This window comes from Lithobates pipiens, unplaced genomic scaffold (assembly GCF_037356315.1).
Source record: "Lithobates pipiens isolate NorthernLeopardFrog02 unplaced genomic scaffold, aLitPip1_a1.2 Scaffold_17, whole genome shotgun sequence".
Lineage (NCBI taxonomy): Eukaryota > Metazoa > Chordata > Amphibia > Anura > Ranidae > Lithobates > Lithobates pipiens.
In genome coordinates, this window is record NW_027507755.1 from 8,835,805 (window position 1) to 8,853,948 (window position 18,144).

Consider the following 18,144-nt stretch of genomic DNA (forward strand, 5'->3'; position numbering starts at 1 on the left):
GAGGGCTCCACGGGCCACTGGTTGGGCACCCCTGATTTAAAGGTTCAGGAAACCTTTACAGGTGTTTTGAGTTAATTAGCTGATTAGAGTGCAACACCATGAGTCTACAATATTAAACTTTTTCACAATATTTTAAATTTTAGGAGATATTGAATTTTGGGATTTCACTAGCTACAAGCCGTGATCGTCAAAATTAAAAAGAAAGAAATGCTTGAAATATATCACTCTGTGTGTATGTACATAATATACAAAATTCACTTTTCTAATTGAATTACTGAAATAAATTCACTTTTTAATTATATTTAAAAAAAAATTGAGATGCACTTGTATGTTTATAAAGGTGCAGGAGATCAAAGAAAAATAAATAAAAGGGTACATGCAATTTGTCCCTGTGTCACTCTATAAATACAAAGTATACATTCCACGTTGAACACATGACGAATATTATATATATATATATATATATATATATATATATATATATATATATATATATATATATATATATATATATATATATATATATATATATATATATATATATACACACATACACACACACACACACACATACATACATATACACACACACACACACTGCAAAGTACAATCTGTATCTTTGCACACATAGTCAAGAGTCATTTGGAGACTTTTCACAAAATCGAAATCATAATAGGAGGTAATGCTACAGCCATACAACAGCTCTGTCAAACAAAGCATAATTGCTTTTAATAACAATACAACCCAGGTAAGTATTTACCTCGAGTGGATCTGGTGGTGGTGGGGGCAGACTGGCGACTTTTGCTGCACGCTCCTTTTCAATTTCAAGTGCTTTTCTACGGGCTTTAATATGCCTGAGTTTAGAGAGATAATATGAAATGAATTATTAAGTGAAGAGGCACTTTCTATTGGAAACATCACACTAGTAAAGCAGAGGTCACCCCTATTAAATTGGTATGAGGAGCTTATTATATCTAATTAAAATCAATCTGCCTCTAGTGCCAAGGAGGTTGAGAATGTTACTTGGAGAACCTGTCAGAATCATACAGTGCATCCGGAAAGTATCCCCAGCGCTTCACCTTTTCCACATTTTGTTCCGTTACAGCCAAAATGGATTACATGTATTTTCCTCAAAATTCTAAAAATACCCCATAATGACAACGTCAAAAGAAGTTTGATTGAAATCTTTGCAAATTTATTAAAAAGAAGAAAAAATAAAAAACAAAAAAATCCCATGTACATAAGTATTCACATCCTTTGCCATGACACTCGAAATTGAGCTCAGGTGCCTCCTTGTTTCCACTGATCATCTTTGAGATGTTTCTACAACTTGATTGGAGTCCACCTGTGGTAAATTCGGTTGATTGCACGCGATTTGGAAAGGCACACACCTGTCTATACAAGACACCACAGTTAGACCCCTTTAACACCACACCGCCCATAGCGTCGGCGGTAAAACCCCGTTTTTTTTAAGCAGCGTTTTACCGCCAGATTTGCAGCGCATTTTGGCCGCTAGCAGGGTACTTTTAACCCCCGCTAGCGGCCGAGAAAGGGTTAAAACCGCCAGCCATATGCCGCATTAGCGGCGTTTTGCCGGCAGTATTACAGAGCTGCCCCATTGATTTCAATGGGGAGCAGCAGTGGAGGAGCAGTAAACACACCGCTCCAAAGAAGCTGCTGGCAGGACTTTTCCCTGACGTCCTGCCAGCGCACCGCTGTAGCCCTCGAGCTTTCACACTACAGACAATGGTACAGCTTTTTTAGGGCGGATTGCAGGCGCTATTTCTAACGCTATAGCGCCTGCAAAACGCCCTGGTGTGAAAGGGGTCTCAATAGTGCATGTCAGAACACAAGCCAAGCCATGAATCCCAAGGAATTGTCTGTCGACCTCCGACACAGGATTGTACCTTGGCACAGATCTGGGGAAGGGTACAGAAACATTTCTGCAGCATTGAAGGTTCCAATGAGCACAGTGGCCTCCAATATCCATAAATGGAAGAAATTTTGGAATCACTAAGACTCTGCCTACAGCACGCTGCTTGGCCAAACGATCTGCAGAGGAGGACCTTAGTCAGGGAGGTGACCAAGAAGAACCTGATGGTCACTTACAGCGCTCCAGCGTTGCTCTGTGGAGAGAGGAGAACCTTCCAGAAGAACAACCATCTCTACAGCACTCCACCAACCAGCCCTGTATGGTAGAGTAGCCAGACTGAAGCTGCTCTTCAGTAAAAGACACACGGCAGCCCATCTAAATAATAAAAACCGCAGAGGTGATCAAAATACCACCAAAAGGAATTTCTATTTGTGCCACAATAAGTAGTACAGTTTCAGTTAAAGTAATGCCGATCGCAAAAATTGGCCTGGTTAGCAGTAGGGATGCAACGGATCATCACTGATCCGTGATCTGAATGGGTCACCCCGCTCAGATTGGCGCACTCCGCGGTCCCGGCCTTGCTGCCCTCTGTGTACTGATCTGTACAGTGGAGGGGAGAGATCGGATAAAAGCAGTGCTGTGGGCTGGATCTGTAGTGCCCACAACGCTGCTCTGTAACAGCCATCCCTGCTCATACCCAGCTCATATTACAGTCGGGAAGATTGTGGATATTACAGTGGGAACTATATGGTGGTGGAATTTTCACAGGTTTTTGCAAATGCAATTATTTGCTGATCCGAAAAATAACCCAATCCGTGACTGATCCGATCCATGAGATTTTTGGTCAGTTGCACCCCTATGCGATACCCAGCCAATATTACAGTGGGAACTATATGGTGGTGGAATTTTCACAGGTTTTTGCAAATTCAATTATTATTTGCTGATCCGAAAAATGATACGATCCGTGACTCTGATCCGAACGTTTTTTGATCCGTTGTACCCCTAGTTAGCAGTGTTAATTTCGTCAACTAAATTAACACTATTTTAGTCTACTAAAACGGCATTTTAGTCAAAAGTCAGGGTCAGGGAAGGGGGTAAACCTTCTAGGAGGTCAAGTGGAATTTCTTGAACCTATGCCCCAAAAAAATAAAGCGTTTGTAATTATGTTTAGGTAATTTGCAAAAAAATATTTTGCTATACGCTTATATTATTGCATTCTTTGGTCTTTATTCTTTTTCATTTCTCCTATTTTTTTTTCAGGGAATATTGAAATAAAAAAAATAAAAAAAATGGGATATATATTGCTTGTATGTCCTATTGCTGTAAGCCCCTTTCTGAATGATTGCTCTTGTAATCGTTGTTCACATGACTGTTAAACTTCCTGGTTGGCTATCACATATGCGCAGTGATTTTTAATGAAACACATTAACCTTTCAAATCAGTCCATTCTGCAGAACTCCAAGCTTTGCCTTCAATTTTTTGGCTCAAAAAAGTTAAAACACTGATTTTCTAATTGTACCCATTAACTAAACGGAAGACCAACAAACTGTCCAAATGTCCAATTTTCAAACAATTTTTCCTCTAGTTTATAAGGACCATAGCACTGCCAGTAAATGGACCTCCAGTCCATGGCCTAAATAAAAACAGCAGCAAACATCTTACAAGTTCTAGCTAGATTGTTTGCGATTTGCTGATTTTATAAAATATTAGCTATAGTGTGACTGTTCCAGGCTGGGTTGACAATTTTAAGAGGAGCTCCTGCCCTACCACCAAAAAATGTAAAGTCAACAGCTACAGCTTCTGACTTTTACTATTAAAAGCACTAACCTGCCCAAGCAGACTCGGCTCCCAGGTGCTGGCACAGCCATCTTGGGTAAGGGAAACCAGCAGTGAATCCTTGCGGCTTTACAGCTGGTTTCCTGCTGCGCATGTCACGTTACGCTTTCTCATTGGGCCAACTGCAGTGAGGGCCAAATTCAGCAGGAAGTGGGAGCAGGTATCTGTCAATACCAGGTACCCGCTCCCCCACAACAAGGTGTTTTACAGGCGCTACAGCACTAAATAGTGCCGGCATAGCACCTGTAAAGAGCCTCTCCTGTCTCTCCAGCGTGCAAGCCCGAGGGCTTGCACACTGGAGAGGTGTGCTTGCAGGACGGTTAAAAAAAAAAAAACAACCCTGCAAGCCGCATCTTTGTAGCGCTGTAGGAGCGGTGTATACACCGCTCCTACAGCACTACAAAGATGTGGCTTGCAAGACTTTTTACCATCCTGCAATATGCAGCTCCTAAAGGGCCCCTGCCCATTGAAAACAATGAGGCAGCAGTGCCTTGCAGGTGGTTTTAATCCCCCTTTGCGGACTGCTAGTGGGGGTTAAAACCACCCCACTAGCGGCCAAATAGTGCTGCTAAAACTACGGTACAGCAGCACTAAAAATAGCACCACTTTACCGCCGACGTCTGCCCCAGTCTGAAAGTAGCATTAGTTTTCAAGACTTGAGAAGATGAACCGATCAACATTGCAAACACTGCTGCAGAGACTTAATGTTATAGCAGCTAAACAAATGGCAATCGCCTTCAGTTTAAAGTGCAGGTCTTCATATCGCAGCTTACCAGGTCTGATCTTTATGTTCCTTCTGTTTGTGTTGCTTTAGCTCCAGCAAGGCCTCTCTGTGCCTCTGCTCAGCCTTCTTCTTGTTCAAAGTTTGAATCCGCTCAATTTCCTTCAAATCTGGCTCCTAGAATAAAAAAAAAAATATATATATATATATATATATATATATATAATAATAGTCACCATTTACCAAACTAGTATAGCATAGAATACTAGTCTCAGTCATCCTACAGTAGTTATAAAATACAGTGTCACGGCTAAGTAAGCCAAATGGCTCCTCAAACACACAAGTCTCTACCATGCAGTTCCTAGCAATGTATAAAGTAGTACCGTATATACTCGAGTATAAGCCGAGATTTTCAGCCTCTTTTTTGAGGCTGAAAGTGCCCCCCTCGGCTTATACTCGAGTCATCGCTGTCTGCCCGCTCGATCAGCGTGTCGAGCAGACAGACAGCGGCCATTCTATTCAAAAGCCGCGCCTCCGGCTCCGCCTTCGCCTGTGATAGGCGGAACACTGAATTTCCCAGCAGCCTGTGTTCCGCCTATCACGGACGTCGTATCATCCTCGTACTACGGACGAGGATGATACGACGTCTGTGATAGGCGGAACACAGGCTGCTGGGAAATTCAGTGTTCCGCCTATCACAGGCGAAGGCGGCGGCGCAGCTTTTGAACTTTACAATGGCCGCCGACGAAGAGGGCACGGGACGGCACGGCACGGGACGGGACGGGGGCAAGGCAAGGCACGACACGGGACGGATGCAAGGAGGCAAGGCACGGCACGGGACGGAGGCAAGGCACGGGACGGAGGCTCGGGACAAAGGTAGGCTGGACACACACACACACACACACACACACACACACACACACACACACATGGATGGAGACACACACAGGGATGGATGGATGGATGGATGGAGACACACACACACAGGGATGGATGGATGGATGGATGGATGGAGACACACACACACAGGGATGGATGGATGGATGGATGGAGACACACACACACAGGGATGGATGGATGGATGGACACACACACACACAGGGATGGATGGATGGATGGATGGACACACACACAGGGATGGATGGACGGACACACAGGGATGGACGGACACACAGGGATGGACGGACACACAGGGATGGACGGACACACAGGGATGGACGGACACACAGGGATGGACGGACACACAGGGATGGACGGACACACAGGGATGGACGGACACACACACAGGGATGGACAGGCATGTCTCACCCTCGGCTTATACACGAGTCAATAAGTTTGCCAGTTTTTTTGGGGGTAAATTGGGGGCCTCGGCTTATATTCGGGTCGGCCTATACTCGAGTATATACGGTACAATCAGACAGTTGAGCTGCCTAGGACAGTCAGTGAGAAAGTGGCACAGCACTGGCGCACACACACACACACACACACACACACATAGGTTGAACACTCCAAGAGAAAACAATGGTGAGCAGGAAAGTGGGGAAAAAAAAGTAGTGGTCAACATTAGAAAATTCTTAGGCTGGAGATGAGGAACACTGGACAATAATGCACATGAAAGTTACCAAAGAGCTTGAACTAGATTGTATGTTGAAAGCTTTTTAAGCAAAAGAAGATAAAAGGAAAATAATACTGTGAAAATGTTTGTGTATTAGACTTTTAGGCCTCATTCACACTTCTGAATGGAGTCATTAGCGATTACAAGCAGGAGACCTAGCGGGGGTTGCCAGCGATTTAGAAGCAGTCAGCAGCCCCATTAAAAAGCAACAGTAGGCAGACAGCTTCCACAGCGAACTGTGGCTGCTCACAAGTAAATCACTCATGGAGTGATTGCCTGAGAAGGAATGGCCCTGGACGCAGTCCATCTACATACAGGGCCAATCATTGTCGCTGAGTGAGCAATACCGTGCGAGCGGCCGGTAATAGCTGCGGGAGTTGTCAACCTCCCACTGCTAATCCTAGGAAACCCTGCCAAGTCTGCCGCATGTAATCTCTAATGGCCTCAATAGTAGGTGTGAGGGCTTTTACATGACTCAGATAAAAGCACAGAAGGAAGGAAAAAGAATATACAATGTACAAATAAAATTATGGTAACAATTAGGCACAAGTATTTTGAGCAAGAATCTGATCTCTGGCCTTCAATTTATTGAAGCCGAACAAAAAAAAAAAAAAAAAAAAAAAAAAAAAAAAGAAGGAAAAAACCCCATACCGCATTCTCTATAGATTGTGTTACCTACAATCAAGAATGTCTCTCACTGTGCAGGCAGCCAAAGGCTGTAGAAAGAATGTTTCTTAAATGGACTGTGCCTGCATTAAGGTAAATATCCTTCAACTACCTGTTTGAATCCACTCCCGATCCAGCGCTATGCCCAGCTTCATCTCTTCTCTGTCACAGGCTACACTGAGACCAGAAGGAGCCATTGGTGCCTGCTGCTGTCAGTCAAATTCTGTAATATGAGAGCAGTGGGCATGACCGAGCCAAGCTGTATGTGTCTATGGACGCATACAGCCCTGCTCAGGACCGCTCCTGCATGTGTGTCCCCATAGCATAGCTCTTGCTATGGAGGCACATGCAGAAGAGGAGAAGTGCAGAGCGCCAGTGGGGACTCGAGAAATGTGTGTAATATTCTTGCATAGAGCCGGTAAGAACACCCTCTTTTTTTATTCTAACTATAACTAACGATTTAGATGCGGTAGGCAGTAAATCTCTGCAATACATGCACATTTATGTTTTGTCTCCTTAGAACGCTTCAAGATCAGAAAAATATATATCTGTGTAAAAAAAAAAAAAGGAACAAACGATTACAGAGCTGGTCTCCCACAGAACACGAAAATGCAATTATTTTAGTAAACATAAACTGCTAAATACCTTTTCTTATCAGCGGTATATAGCAGTCTTGCAACTTCTATCAGTGTCTGGGTAAAGCTTGTAGGATGATATTTCATGCTGCACTGGCTGTCCTATCAGGATGCAGGACCCCTGACCCTCTGCCTGGACAGTGCTGATTGGCCCTGTCTTGATCACATGCACTCTACCCCAAAAAAATAAAAAACCCTCTCTAGCAATACACACCAAACTGAGCATGTTCAGCCTGACTCCACGAGCTGTCTTATCTGAACATGTTTTGCAGACAATGCAGTAAGGGGAATGCAGGAAGGGGAATGCAGGAAGGGGAATAACAGGATCAAACAGCCTATTTACACAATGCAGAGGATTAACCCCTTAGGTTCCATAACAAGCATGCTTTACTGCATAAACAAATTCTACTGTTGGGGGTTTAGTAACACTTTAATACTCCTCCTTAAATGCTCCTGCACACTACTTGTCCAACTTTCTGACTATACCTCTGTACAGGCTTTAAGTTATAATGCTGGAGGAAGGTGTCAGTGGACTATGAGTGTACCAACTACCCCACTGTAGTCCATTGAAAACTGCAAGTTCATCCGCCATATGGGACTTGTAATTAATTAGCAGATCTCTGTGAATGAATGGCATGCCTAGATCAAATGTGACAGTACCAGGGGGAGGGGGAGGGGGGGGGGCGAGGGGATAGAAGCCCCACATGCCATCATAGGGAGGTGGGTGCTTAGACACATGTTACTCCCAAAATACAGTTTTACCTGCAACATGTTCTTACAGGTGAATTTAGCCTTAAAGCTGAACTCCAACCTTTCCTTCAGTGTTGAAACTGTACAAGCTCCTCTTCTGTACTGAAATTTCTCTCACTGCACACCCTTCAATATGGGTGCAAAATGAAACAGTTGTAAAGATGGAATATTATTGGTCTGGTATAATAAAACAAACACTTTTAATAGTTTTTTTGCTCATATTGAGCAGATAAATATACAACACACACACACACACACACACACACACACACACACACACACTATTGACCCTGGCAGAAATTCTGTGCTCGTTTCCTCTGCTGATCCCTTATAATTAACAGAGATCGTTGCTGGCTATCTCTGAGAACTACATAGCACCCCTTACCCATGTTACAGAGATGAGGAGAGGTTCTGTAGTCCTAACACCTGTCATGCGACAACACTGCTCTCTGTAGATATAGTACAATGGATGAGTGTTGTCACCCAGGACAGGTAGTGCGTTAGGCCTGGTTCACAGCTATGCAGTTTTTTTTTTTTTTTTTTACCTGTTTCTACAGTGCTTTTTGCACGTTTGCAAAAAAAAATAAATTCAAATCAAAGCAAAAAACGCATTACATGCTTTTCTGCAGCTTTTCCACTGAAGTCTATTAACACAAAAATGCACCGTTTTGCATTTTTAAAAAGTTCCTGACCCTTTCCAAAAAAGCAGATGTGAATGTGTAACATAGGAAACAACCGTGTTAAATGGACTGTAGTGAGTTTCTGGAAAAAGCACAAAAAAAATAAAAAAAAATTGCACAGGTGTGAACCAGACCTTACTGGCAGGATCACCACAGAAAGACAAAGGCAATCACCACAAGGAAGGACTGGTTAGCTGCATAATACTAATTATTTGTTCTTGGGTTTAGAACCATTTCAAATATAGATCACACTCTTACAAACGTGTTTTAAATGAGCTTTATGGCAACAAAATGCCAAGTCAATAGCCATAGTCCTCAAACTAAATAGCAATGCATTGTTATGAGAAGAGCAAGGAGTAATAAATGAATCCTTTGTCTGCCAAGAGGATTTGGCAGGAACTGGATGGCAAGCGGATTACTGTGTAAGGTTCTTAGGCAATTACAGTAGCTTTGTCAAAAAAAAAAAAAAAAAAAAAAAAAAAAAAACAATTTAAACCGTAAAACAGAAAAATGTCTCCCAGTAGAACACACACCCACTGCACATGATATAATCTTATAACAGAGCGGATAACAGGATTTCTAAATATTTCCTGTAAAAGATTCTGTTATCACATACTTAGTTGAATCTGTAAAGTAACGTGGTATCCCTGCTAAAACTGCAGAGCATTCAGCGAACAAAGAAGGTCCGTAGGGTTCAATATTGAGTTGGCCCACCCTTTTCACCAATACCATCTTCAACTCTTCTGGGAAGGCCGTCCATAAGATTTAGGAGTGTGTCTATGGGAATGTTTGACCATTCTTCCAGAAACGCAATTGCGAGGTCAGGCACTGATGTGAACGAGAAGGCCTGGTTAGCAGTCTCCGCTATATTTCATCCCAAAAGGTATAGTATTGGGTCGAAAACAGGACTCTGTGCAGGCCAGTCAAGTTTCTCAAACTCGCTCATCCATTACTTTATGGAACTTGCTTTGTGCACTGGCACGCAGTCATGTTGGGACAAGGGGCCATCCCCAAACTGTTCCCACAAAGTTGGGAGCCTGAAATTGTCCAAAATGTCTTGGTATGCTGACGCCTTAAGTGTTCCCTTTACTGGAACTAAGGGGCCGAGCCCAACCTCTGAAAAACAACCCCACACCATAATCCCCCCTCCATCAAAATTATTTGGACCAGTGCACAAAGCAAGGTCCATAAAGACAAGGATGAGCGAGTTTGGGGTGGAAGAACTTGACTGGCCTGCACAGAGTCCTGACCTCAACCCGATAGAACACCTTTGGGATGAATTAGAGCAGAGACTGAGCCACGCCTTCTTGTCCAAATCAGTGCACTTCTGGAAGAATGGTCAAACAATCCCAGACACTCCTAAACCTTGTGGACAGCCTTCCCAGAAGCGTTGAAACTCATGTGCGTGTCAACATATTGTAGTTAATAGGCATCCAGATAGATAACACAACTCGCCACTTTGATAGCCAATGAATTAAAAAGTGGGACTAGGATGAGACAAATTAAAACGGTTTACCCACAGTATGTAATCAGATCCTTACTTTCCCTGCATTTCTGATAAATGCAATGCAGCTTGTCCCACAAGGTTGTCCACACAAATACATCTATATACCAGCATAAAAAAATAAAAAAATAAAAAAACACACACACACACACACACACACAACACAGAGGTATAATTATAAATCAATCTGACATTTAGCAAACATTCACTGCAGCCAAATTGCGCAAGAATAAAAAAAAAAAAAAAAAAAAAGGGGACAGCGACTAACCACAAGTGAATTCCATTTACTAATATGCCCCTTAGTCTGTCCTGTTACTGTTTCTACAGTGGGAGAAGCCTTACATTTTCCTTGGCCTGCCGATGTCCCTCTCCTATGGCATTCAGTGCAGACAGATAGACCTCCTCCAGAACTCGGAGCTTCTCAGCCTGAGCTTCTTCCCATTTGGCTCTCAGCTCTTCTGCCAAATGCTGGAGCTGATGATCTCTCCGCTCCTTCACATCTTGGCGGATTTGCTGGGCGATAAACTTCTCCTGTTCTCTGACCTAGACGATAGAAGCCAATTAGCATCCTGGGAAGACTAAAACCATCAATCCAGTAACTGGATTAAATTGAACCTGTTATTTTTAATAAAAACGAGGGATGATCTGTCTCAAGCAACTCATAGTAACCAATTCAAACATTTATTCTCTAAATGTAATTTAGCAAATAGATAAGGATTAAGTCCTTGTTATACCTGTACATAGGGTGTCATTTAAATTATAGTCACAAATACAACATCCCTGAAAGTGTATAAAACAATACATTTCTCTTTTTCTTTTGGTCTGTTATATATTCAATTGAAAGGGTTTTATTATATCTTTATTTTTTTTAAATTGCTGTTCATCCAAATTTAACTACTTGCCGACCACAATACAATTTTAAAATATAAAAAAAAAAAAATAGAAGAAATATCTGCGCTATGAAGGACAACAATAACATACAGCAGCTAAGCACTGTAACCCAGACAGTAGGCACATAAGCAGATATATAGCACTAAAGTGCAGCCCTATAAATAATGTGTGTGCGCCACTACTAAATATTAAAGTGAAAAAGTGCAAAAAATAGCCATTAGGGGTGAAACGGATCAAATCGTTCCTCGGATCAGAGTCACGGATTGGATCAGCAAATAATAATTGAATTTGCAAAAACCTGTGAAAATTCCACCACCATATAGTCCCCACTGTAATATTGGCCGGGTATGGCAGAGTATGTCTGGGTATTGGCAGGGTATGGATGGATGTGACTGCAATTGTCACAGAGCAGCGCTGTGGGCAATACAGATCCAGCCCACATCGCTGCTTCCATCCGATCTCTCCCCTCCACTGTACAGATCAGTACACAGAGGGGAGAGAGGAACCGGCGTCAAGACATGACCATCTGGTGAAGACCCGGCATATTGGGACATCTCTTCAGGCTCCAGTTATCAGGATACTTCAACAGGATCTCAGAGCCAACAAGCCTTGTATGACCCCCCCGAACGAGGGCGGTCACTGGCTTTCTGGTAAGTCTCCTGTCTCTGTGGTGGTGGTCTCACGTGGCCAAGTCCATCTCGTGTCCCACTATCTATGAATGATTCGTTTAACAGCGCACCAGTATTTTATTAATGAACTCAAGTCACTTATTAACTTTAATGGAAAACGGATATTTGTATTTTGTGCACTATTGATACATTGGAAATTTGCTTAATTGCTGTTGTGCACTTTTATTGATTTTCATGATTTGTGGTTTTACAACATTGATATTGTTTTGAATTTTGCACTTTAAATATTTAGTTGTGGCACACACATTTATTAATTTATAGCGCTGCACTTTTCTGCTATATACACACACACACACATTGCAGTTTGCAAGTGATTTACCGGGATTACAGCTGAAGCTGTCAGCCATAACCCCAGCATTTTCTTTTTCAGCCAATGACTGGCTCTCATGAAAGTGATCTGAGCGATTAATTAGCCGCCGGATCGCTTTCAAAAAAGGAGTGGGAGGGGACGTTGCACAACCCCCCCCCCCCCCCCCAACTCCCATCTGCGTTTCTCAAGCTTACCATTCTTACCGGCGCACCAAAAGAAGCAATCCAATGGGTCGTGCAGTTAGCCATAGAGTTTTTCCCCAGAGAACAGATTACCTCTACGGTCTTGGAGGACCCGAGCAACATCATGTCACTTTCGGTCCAGGGTGGATGTAAAAAAAACTAAAAAATTTTTTTTTAAAAGCAAAAATATCCAATTTGTTTCATTTTTTTTTAGTTTGATCTTTTGCTTTTAAAAAGGTAAAGAGAGATCCGGGGTCTTATTGACCCCGGATCTCCATAAAGAGAACCGGTCATCCCTTATTTCTATCACAACAGATGTTTAAATTACTTGCAATGGAGTAAAGTGATGAAAAAGAAAAAAAAAAAAAACTAAAAAAAAGAAACTAAAAAAAAGAAAGAAGAGGAGGACAGTGTGTGTGTGTGTGTGTGTGTGTGTGTGTGTGTGTGTGTGTGTGTATATATATATATATATATATATATATTTATTTATTTATTTTTTTTAAGTGCCCCCATCCCCCCCGTGCTTGCTCACTGAAGAAAACACATGTAAAAGGTGTTTTCACCGCACATAAGGTATTGCAGAGAACAGTAAAGCAAGAGCAATAATTCTATGGTGTTCTGATTAATCACCGTTATCGGCATGAAACGCGCTAACATTTTTATCTTGTGGTGCTCGCTGTGCTATATATGCTTTTATTTGTTGGTCACTACAATAAAGATTTTGGCATTCTTCTGGAGCATGCAGCCATTCATCCATTTTCCCTAATAATTCTAGCACTAGACCTTCTGTGTAAGGTCCCTTTCACACGGGGGGGCGTGGCCTGCAGCTGCATGGCGTAGGAAGCACTTTGAGTGAGCTCCGGCTGCTATATATCCTTCCCGCTATCCTTGTGGACTATTCTGCACACCTTTCTCGGGTACATCACCCCTTTCTGCACGGGAGGACACCCCGCACCCATGTCGCCGCCGAAGCGGTCCCAGGGTGCGATTGCCAAACTTGGAAAGTTCCGGGCGGACGGCCCGGACCTCGTGGAGGAAGATGGCGCCGCGCCGGGTCAGGCCGAAGCGAATCCTCCCTCAGGTGACACCGCTCGCATCCTCGAGGCTGTCACCCTTTGCCGCACCTCTCTTACCTCCAGGATTGAGGAGGTTAAGATGGACATTTCTCTCATCCGCCAGGACCTTCACAAGCTGCGGGAGAGGGTCGGAGAAGCGGAGCGCAGGTTGGGGCATGTTGAAGATGATATTCCCCCCCTTCAGATAACAACCGAACGCCTGCAGCACCAGCTCTCTGCCGTCCTAAGTAAGCAGGACGACCTCGAAAACAGAATGCGCCGCTGTAACTTGCGCCTCGTGGGACTGCCGGAGAAGGCGGAGGGCTCCGATCCCCCTGCATTCCTTGAAGCCCTGCTGATTGCCAATTTTGGCCGGGAGGCCTTCTCCTCCACATTTGCAGTTGAGCGTGCGCACCGCCTGGCCTCAAGACCTCCACCTCCAGGGGCCCCCCCGCGCACCTTCATCGCCAAGATGCTCAACTACCGGGATCGCGACGCGGTTCTGCGTCTCACTCGCGAGAAGGGCAACATTCCTTACGAGGATAAGCGCATCGCGGTTTTTCCTGACTTCTCCTCCGAGGTCCAGAAGAAGAGGGCCCAGTTTACCGAGGCCAAGCGTCAACTCCGCCTTCGCCATCTAGCCTACGCGATGATGTACCCGGCTCGGCTCCGCGTAGTGCGGGACGGCAAGACCCATTTTTTTGAGGACCCCGCAGCAGTGCTCTCCTGGCTGGAACAACGTCCGGATGATGTCCCTGCTTGACTCTACTAATCGCATTGCCGCACCCTGCCGACCCGGATGATGGCCTTACTGTGTGGGGGACAGTTATGGAGTGAACTGTGAGTAAGCCAGGGCCTTGGCTGCCCCCTTCCTCTCTCTCGCCCAGCTATTGCCCAATATGCCTCCCCCACTCCTATGTCATCCGATACCTTTATGCACACCCCCCCTACACCGTGTCCCTCAGGTGTCCTACCCTATTGTGGTCCCCCCTTTCCACAGACATTTTGTGCAGCCACTGACTCGGATGCTCCCCTAGGCTGATTTTTCCCTATGTCAAGGCTGACTACGTGGACGCACTGCATAGTTGAACTCCCTGCTTTCAGCGGGGGGTGGGCCTGGCCGTGCGCATTCTCTTTGCCAGTGTGCGCTTTTCCTGGTCCATCTCGGCTGGGTCCATCTCCTGCTGTTACTCCAAGTTGGGTTTCCCTGGCCGGCCTCAGCTTCCCAGCCTACTGTGTGTTGCTGTGTTTGTTTACTGCCCTGCCGGTCCAGAGTGGGCGTTGTTCAGTTACATTTTGCAATCGCAAGATTCTGTTTAAAGTTTGAGTTACACAATGTATTTCTTCTTGCATCTTTTTTTAACATGTCTGACTATTTATCTGCTGCTTATCATTGTTTCCCACGCCTCGGCCGCCCCTCCCCCTGCTCGACTTTTGTCTGCTGGTGGGGCTGCCGACTACGGGTCCCAGGGGTCCTGCATAACATCATGCATCTGTCATGTCGGCCCTTAAGGTAGTTACTTGGAATGTGCGGGGCCTGCGTGACAGATCCAAGCGGGTGGCGGTGCTCACGCATCTTAAACACATGCGGGCGGACATCATGGTTCTAGTTGAAACTCACATTACGGGTCAGCTACAACTCTCTCTTAAAAAACCATGGATCGGGTGGATGTATCACGCCCCTTATACCAATAATTCCTGCGGGGTTGCAGTCCTGGTTGCTAAAACTGCTCATTTCCATCTCCACACTCTGCGCACTGACAGACGGGGGCGATATGTATTTCTACATGTTACGATAGGGGGTCTGGAGTTCCTTCTGTTAGCCTTTTACATACCCCCGCCCTTTCAGTTTGAGGCTCTCCGAGATGGGCTGGACTTTATGCTGCAACACCCCACGGTGCCAGCTATGTGGCTGGGTGACTTCAACTCAGTGATCTCCCCCGTCTTGGACAGACTCACGTTGTCCCCTGCGTCCGCTTCCCCCCCCCGCTGACTAGATTAGGCAAGTTCCTAGCCGAATTCGCCCTCACGGATACCTGGAGGTATAGCCATCCTAGCCGCAGGGCATACTCCTGCTTCACGCCGACGCATAATGCCATGTCTCGGATAGATATGATCCTGCTCTCCCCAGCCCTGCTCCCGCATTTACGGGAGGTGGGATTCGGGACCAGGATCCTCTCTGACCATTCCCCCTATTGGGTCAGTCTCAGCCTGCCCTCCACCTCGGCGCCTCGCCTGTGGAGGTTGAATCCTTTTTGGCTGACAATCCTCCCAGACCTGGAGGTTATCCGGCGTGAATGGGAGTATTATTTCAGTGCTAACACAGCCTCGGCCTCGTATGGTTCGGTGTGGGAGGCTTTTAAATTACATGCCCGCTTACTGATGACGACGCATATCAATCGATTTAGGGACTCCTCTCGACAGACTGTGCGGCAGGCCGAGCTAGAGCTGGAGGCATTGGAGAGCGAATTTATAGCACACCCTACGCCCTCCAATTCCGCCAAGTTACGACTGCACTCCCGACTTACCGACCAACTACACACTGACAGGGCTGGGAGAAAGATATACTATAGTAAGCAGAAAGCTTATGAGTATGGTGAGCGGGCGGGGAAGTTGTTATCCTATATGGCCCACATGGACCATCGACCCCCGGTGGTGGTCCGGCTTGCATCTGCGGGGGGGCTTGTGCTGTCGGAGCCGAGGGAGGTGGCTGGTGAATTTAGGCGTTTTTATGCTGATCTATACACATCCGAAGCCAACGGCTCCTTGGATGATCTGCGCGCCCTGCTATACTCGGTGGACTTCCCAAGTCTCGAGGACTCTCAGGTTGAGCTCCTCGAGGCCCCTATTACTGAGGAGTGTATAGCTGAGGCAATAGCTTGTTTGCCGCCGTCCAAGGCCCCGGGCTCGGATGGCCTCCCCCGAGAGTTCTACACCCAATTCCAGGAGGTTCTGCTCCCTAAACTTCACTCGCTTTACACCCACATATTTGACACAGGCACCCTTCCCCGCTCTATGAGTGAGGCAATTCTGGTCCTCATTCCTAAGCCGGGAAAGGACCCCCTATACCCTGAGTCCTATCGTCCTATATCGCTACTGCAGCTGGATATCAAAATATTGGCCAAAATCCTCGCCCTTAGGCTTAATAAGGTGATACATCGTCTTATCCATGCTGACCAGACCGGCTTTATGCCTGGCAAAAATACGGCCTTTAATCTTCGGAGGTTGTTCATGAATCTGCAGGCTTCTCATGACAACACCGGATCCAGGGTAGTGGTCAGTTTGGATGCCGCTAAGGCGTTCGACTCGGTGGAGTGGGGGTACCTGTGGGAATGCCTGCACAGGTTTGGCTTTGGCCCCAAATTTGTGCGCTGGATCCAGCTTCTCTACCAGGCCCCATCTGCCCGTGTCCTGGTGAATGGCCAGACCTCGGACCCTTTCTCTCTATCCCGCGGTACGCGTCAGGGGTGCCCTATATCGCCCCTGCTGTATGCGCTGGCTGTGGAGCCCCTGGCCATTGCCCTTAGGGACCATCCGGACATTCGGGGACTCCGCATGGGTAGCCTGTCGGAAGTTGTAAGTCTTTACGCGGATGACATGCTACTGTATCTGGAGGATGCTGGTCCCTCACTGGCGGCGGCTTTAGAACTGATTCAGCGTTTTGGCACCTTCTCGGGTCTCCGCATTAATTGGTCTAAGTCCCAAATTCTCCCTATTGATATATCCGTCCCTACGAAGACGCAGGCCCTGCTGCCTCTCGAGTGCACGGATCGGATTAGATACCTGGGTATTCACTGTTCTCGCTCCCCTGCAGACTATGTTAGTCTTAATTTGTCACCCATCTTTCCTTTCCTGAAACAGAAGACTCAGGTCTGGTCCAGGCTCCCCCTCGGAGTTATGGGCCGCCTGGGTCTTGTCAAAATGATCCTTCTTCCCAAGCTCCTTTATTTATTTTGGCACGCCCCGCTGCATGTACCGCCTCGTATGTTTCGCGATATGGAGTCCATCCTCAATTCGTTCATTTGGGGCTCCTCCAGGCACAAATTATCCTGGCGGACTCTCAAATGCCCACCTCATTTGGGTGGCGCTGCACTACCCGATCTCGAAACATACTACCTGGCTTCCCAGCTCTCCCACCTCCATTACCTCAACACGCACGACAAACTGAGATATTCCCTTTTGATCTGCACGTCGGCGACGGATGTGATTGCGCACCCCTTCCAGATTCTCTTTTGTAGACACAGGGGCCTGTCCCGCCTCGGGCCTGGGCGTGCTATGCTCGCCCACCACAGTCGGGTTTGGCGGACGTCACAACTGAGATCTGGAGCCCCCTCCCTGCATGCACATACACCCCTTTGGGACAACCCTGACTTACCCGAACTGCTGCGAGTGCCGGATTATAAGGTGTGGATATGCAGGGGGGTTATTTACCTGTCTCATCTTTATTCTACCCTTGGGGTTAAGACATTCCAGGCGCTCAAGGACGAGTTTGGCCTTCCTAACCACGCTTTTTTTCGCTACTTGCAGGTCCGTCACGCACTACGGACACAGTTTGGGAATTCGCCCCCGGTTTTGACCCGCACGTCCTTAGCTAGCCTGTCCCTTGGGGACGACTCCCGTAAACTTATCTCCACTATTTACACGCACCTCCTTACTCCGGGGGCCACGGCTCATGCTTATGATCTCAAACCGAAGTGGGAGGCGGATGTGGGTGATATGGAGGATGAACTATGGGGT

At 46.0% G+C, this 18,144-nt stretch overlaps 1 protein-coding gene across 1 annotated transcript in view; it reads right to left on the reverse strand.

The window, feature by feature from the left end:
• CEP295 (centrosomal protein 295) overlaps positions 1-18,144 on the reverse strand; it is a 150,450-nt gene that overhangs the window by 125,562 nt on the left and 6,744 nt on the right. Inside the window, 3 exon segments of the mRNA XM_077484983.1 lie at positions 761-854; positions 4,483-4,607; positions 10,623-10,823. Of these exon segments, the coding sequence (XP_077341109.1) occupies positions 761-854; positions 4,483-4,607; positions 10,623-10,823 (420 nt within the window).